The following is a 5,299-nucleotide window of genomic DNA, read 5'->3' as shown; positions in this document are numbered from 1 at the left end:
GAAACTCCTTCCCTCTTAGCTGACCGGAATTTTTGATTTACTGGCGTGTGTGCGCGCGCGCACACATACACACACTCACTCACTCACTCCCCCAACATGCCGGATAACAAAGCTTTTACTATATCGTGGTCCCATATAAAATACAGAGAATATCTTTCAAACTAGTAGAATTTTTCAGAATGGAAGAAACTTTTTTTAAAATATGCGAACTGTAAAAGACTTTTGTTTTTTTACATGAGCAATTTTCCCCCTTGTATAAATTTCTGTTTTTGCTGGCAGTCTTCTTGGAGGAGAATTATAATTAGTGGAATTATAACACCACAAGAGACATAACTGAAACCTGGGTAGTTAAAAAGGGAAAGGATTTTACTCCATTTAAATCTCGAGTTCTGTTTTTTCATTATTGCCTACATCTAATTAACCCTATCTGCTGGCAACACTTAGGAGAAAAGCTCTGTGTAAAACTGAACGCTCAAACCATTTAATTGAGAGTTGTGAAAGCTCCCATTTTCACTTTAGCCTTCCAATAAATACTCCAGCAAAAAGGATACTTTTGGTTAAAAAAAAAAAAAAAAAACCCACCCGCCCCTTAAAAAAAAATTAAACTGTTCTCACCTTATGCATCATAAAGAATTTTTTTTTAAAAAATAAAAAGGTAATTTTTTTTTTCTTTGCAGGCCACCTTTGAGAGAGGGTTTTACAATTGCTGTATGTTGCTCTTTAATACATGTTGGTTTTTTTGTTGGTTTCTATAGCATACATTCGATCCAATCAGATTATGGGCTGGGGAGAAAAGGCTATTGAGATACGATCAGTGGAAACTGGGCACTTGGACGGCGTGTTCATGCACAAAAGGGCACAAAGACTCAAATTCTTATGTGAACGGAATGACAAGGTAGTTGCAATTTCTTGCCTTCAGTTACGCCATGTTCTTTAATTGCCTTATAAATATCTTGAACATTAAAGCTTAACACAAATCTCTGCTGTTTTTCTTACTCATCAGACTTTGGTGAGCAAGCAGATAATCTGAACGCTTGGCTACCATCGTAAATAGTTTTTGTCTCTTTCTTCACAGGTTTTCTTTGCTTCTGTACGGTCTGGTGGAAGCAGTCAAGTTTATTTCATGACCCTAGGCAGGACTTCTCTTCTGAGCTGGTAGAAGCCATGTGATTTGACAAGGGATTGCTGACATCCAGAGCCTTCGAGATCCTCATAACTTGGAATTATTAGTAACTGGAGTACAGACCTGCACTGATGCAAGCACTCCATCTGAATGTGTGTGCGGGCATCACTAGTGTTAGGTTTCTTTTTGTTTTTAAACTGAGGCTGCAATGCAGCTGGTGCTGTAAAGATATTACCATCAGGTGCTATAAGTCTTTGAGATTTGGGATCACACTAGAAAGCAACAGGTCTTTTCCCCGTCCCCCCGTTCAGCTCCAGAATACCTAGGCTTTGAATGACTCCGTTTGTTAGTGTGAAAAGAGAGAGGCTCATCATGAACATGTTGTTGATTTGGCAGGAGGCAGGCAAGAGAAGGTGACAAGTGGTGGTGAGAGTCAAGTCTTGCTGAAGCAGAGGGCAGATCTAATCTAGTAATGTTAACAATGTATTTAATTGACATTTCTTTTTTGTAATGTGACAATATGTGGACAAAGAGGAAGGTGCAGGTTTTAAGAAGTTAATATTTATAAAATGTGAACGACACAGTGGCTAGGATAACTTCTTTTTTGGGGACAGGGTGGGGGATGGGGTGGAATTCTTGGTTTTGTTTGGTTGGTTTTATTTTGGCCTGGCCAAGAGCGTAGTCATTTTTCTGTGTACCAGGTTTTGCCTGAAACGTGCAGATGATAAAAAGTTTGTTCATTTTCTATAATGATTCTGTGTTAGGACAGAACTTGGTGATGTCACAGTATTAGCACTGCCTCAGTTAAAGGTTTAATTTTTGTTTAAACCTAGAAGTGCAACAACAGTTTTACCACAGTCTGCACTTGCAGAATGGAAAAAAAAAAATTCCAAACAACATATGTTTATTTTTTTGTGCCTACCTCATTGTTTTTAATGCATAGAAGAGGTGGTTTAGTTTATACGTTTTTAGAGGAAAAACCATTAATGTCTAATTTAATCTTAATACCAAAACTACCAGATGAAAGGTTTGACTGTTATTCTGTAGCAAGTTTCAGCAGAAGAGGAGAGTAGTCCATTGAGATGGTTGAAATAGCCTTATGGCAATGAGACACTGACTAATGTAATTGCTTACTAAGTTTGGAAATCAAATATTTTTAGCAACTTCATCAGTAATGGAAGATTGATGAATTTAGCCTAAAACCAGAGGTTTCACTCTTCTAACATGTGGGCTTAGTAACAGGCAGGTAACAATAACTAGTCTAGTTCTATAAACTGTTAAATGTTGTAGGAAACATTTTGGGAAGGTGATGTTTTTCTTTTCTAAGAATGCAATGCACTAAAACTATTTTAAGAATGTAGTTAATACTGCTTATTCATAAAACAGCATATACTTGTGTTTAGGTGTAAGATCCCAGCTCTGGCTCTCCCCCCCCCCCCTTTTTTTTTTTAAAGTCAGTTTTATTTTATGAATAAGTTTCTGACATTTGTAATAAATGTCTCAAGAGTAATAATTTGTTTAATGGCTACATGTTCATTACTTGAGAAATCTTGAGTGTATAATAATCTGTTGGTGATGTAATAATGCACAGTGTCATGATTCAACCGTTTTTATTTTATTTTATTTTTTTTGTTTTGGTGGGGTACTTTGTTGACAGCTGCCTTAAGCTGTTCATTCAGTGAACAGGCTCTCAGTGTTTCACGGGCTTTGTCTTCTGCTGTGCTTAATTTACTTTCATGGCATGACAGGTAGGGCTTTTTAAACAGTCTTTAATCAAACAGATTGATTGTTCAAGTGACTGGTCACTTGATTGCTTTAATAGTAACAGCACCAACTGGGCAAATGTTTTGCTCGACGAACCCCTCTTTTGGCATCAACCCTGACTGCTGTAAATTCTTCTAATCTAATCAGCCTTTTTGCTGAAAGTTCTCCTTTGAACATCAGAAACAGTTTAAAAGGGAGCTGGTGTACACACACACACACACACACACACACACACACACAAACACACATATCAAGAAAGCCTTACATTTGCTGGCAGAAGAGTACTTAGAAATATTTTTTTAAATTGTTTGACTTTTGGATAGCACTGAAGGTTAAGGGTGGGGACACATTTCTTCAGTATCTGTTACAATCAGCCAGAAGAGCTATCAGTTCTCTGTACTATCATGAACTAAAGGGACTCAGAAGACCGACATAATCACAGACATGGATGTAATCACAAGATGGCCCTGTAGCATAATTAGCTGACACTGATCAATTCAATGTCATTCTGCATGGTTTTAATTCTTACAGCGCTGTGTGGTTAAATGGATTTAGTTCTTGTCCCCACCTCACACACTACCTTGGAAATCAATACGATTCATGTACATGAGAATGTTCCAGGGATTCCCCAGGTTAAGGATATGTGCTTTTGAAGTTCCTATACTTCCGGAGGGAAACTCATTCACTGGAACTGCTGGATGGCAGCTTCTGCCTCCCCGGAAGTCCCAAGGTGGCCAAACTACAAGTAAAAACAGTGTTACAAAACCACTACATCTAGAACGTTGGACTCTTTAAACCGTGCTTTTGTAAGAGCAGAAAAAAAGCTCCTAGGTTTAGTTTTAAGCTTTAATAAGTAATACTTTCTGTACCTTTGTCAAAGTAACCCTAACTGTATGACTGCAGTGTTTTATTTTTATCTTCTGCACATGTTATGTTGGAGAAAATGTTTACAAAAATGGTTTTGTTACACTAACGTGCATCACATATTTATGGTTTATTTGAAAGTGATTTTTGTGGGTTTTTTTAGTTTTTCATATTAGTAATAGTACACTTTTTGTGACTTATAACCCCAAACTCTGCTGATTATAAAGATGCTAAACAATAATACAAATGACAAACTGCATTAAAATTACTAATTATAGAGCTGCAAAGCAGACTGGTGACAAGTAAACACTCAGCCTTTTTTTTGCAGTGCTATCTAACTTGTCTTCTGTGTATTATGGATATTACTGTTTTTTTCCCCATTTTTCCTTAAATAAAGTCAAAATGACACCTACTGGATGTGGAAAGTATTTTAAACATTTTTCTGCTCCTGGAGAACCAAGGTGTTTACTACCTTATTCCACTGAAGGTGATAAAAAGCAACATTACCAAATCTCATGATTTTACTGCAAGTTCAGCAATATTTGGTATTTTTATTTAAGCCCCAGCTCCTGGAGCCAAATGATTTCATGAGAATCTCAGCTTTATTGTTTGTGGTTTTAATTTTTGGTCCTCATAGTTGTGTTGAAAAGCTTTAAAATGTAAATCAGTTGCACCCAAAGGTTCAGAAAACACTCAAAGGGAACCTAAAATGTTGGTGGTTTTTAAAATCTCATGATTTTGGGGGGTGGTATTACTAAGCAAGTGTGGTGAACTGAAATCTAGGGGCAGATCTCAGCAGGTGTAAATGATGTAGCTCCATTGAAGTCCAGGCCTACCAAGTGTAAGTAAGGGAGGAGTGAACGAAATTGTTACAGAGCTCCCACTTGCATTGCCTGGTCCTGGCCGTACTCTGTACATGCTTTCCACCATGCACTGTTTTCTTTCTGTAGTGGGGATTAAAGAAAATGCCTGTTCTAAACAAGTTGACTTGTTGTGTAGGCTGCTGCCAAAACAGGAAGTCTGCTCACACAGCAGGCACACGTTCAGGATTCCCTCTCCTTTTGAGCTGTAGAAGCTAGCCATAGGTTGTAAGTTAATAAAAAATATTCCTGTGCTTCTTTCATTTTATGTAGACGGGAAAGGCTTCTGCAAATTGTTCAGGCTCACAGATACCCCGTTCTCTTGACTTTAGAGTCCAACTGCTGTTAAAGAACAACAAAAAGTAGCAGAAGACATTAATTGCTAGCTAAACTCAACCTGACTCTTGCCTAATGCCTGATCCAGAGCTACAGGATTTCCTCAGTGAAACTGGCAAGCAGTCAAAGAAGAAAACAAGCATATTCGCCTTGAGGGCTTGTCTACATTAGAAAATCATATAATTTTAGAACGTTAGCTAAAATGATGCTAAACACAAGTTAGCACTCATCATAGACAAAGACTGTCATATTTAATATTGGGGCAGCTGATTGTGGTTAATGCTAGTGATCAAATTTGATGTCCACTTACTGGGTGTTAGCAAAGGCAATGAAAAACATGGAAAGGTATCAT

At 37.6% G+C, this 5,299-nt stretch overlaps 1 protein-coding gene across 3 annotated transcripts in view; it reads left to right on the top strand.

Moving 5' to 3' along the window:
• The window catches only part of MAP4K4 (mitogen-activated protein kinase kinase kinase kinase 4), a 233,154-nt gene extending 228,359 nt beyond the window's left edge, over positions 1-4,795 (top strand). For 2 of the 3 annotated variants that reach the window (XM_026647865.2, XM_026647864.2), the window contains exons 31-32: positions 756-895; positions 1,076-4,795. In XM_026647865.2, coding sequence (XP_026503650.1) covers positions 756-895; positions 1,076-1,159 — 224 coding nt within the window. In that variant the 3' untranslated portion in view covers positions 1,160-4,795. The remainder of the gene's footprint in view (positions 1-755; positions 896-1,075) is intronic. The other variant, XM_029910579.1, reaches the window with a different exon arrangement.
• The last annotated feature ends 504 nt before the right edge of the window (positions 4,796-5,299 follow it).

Source organism: Terrapene carolina, unplaced genomic scaffold, assembly GCF_002925995.2.
Source record: "Terrapene carolina triunguis isolate 2854851 unplaced genomic scaffold, T_m_triunguis-2.0 Scaffold21, whole genome shotgun sequence".
Taxonomy (NCBI): domain Eukaryota; kingdom Metazoa; phylum Chordata; order Testudines; family Emydidae; genus Terrapene; species Terrapene triunguis.
The sequence above is the reverse complement of the archived record's forward strand: the minus strand, read 5'-3'. Positions and strand labels throughout refer to the sequence as shown.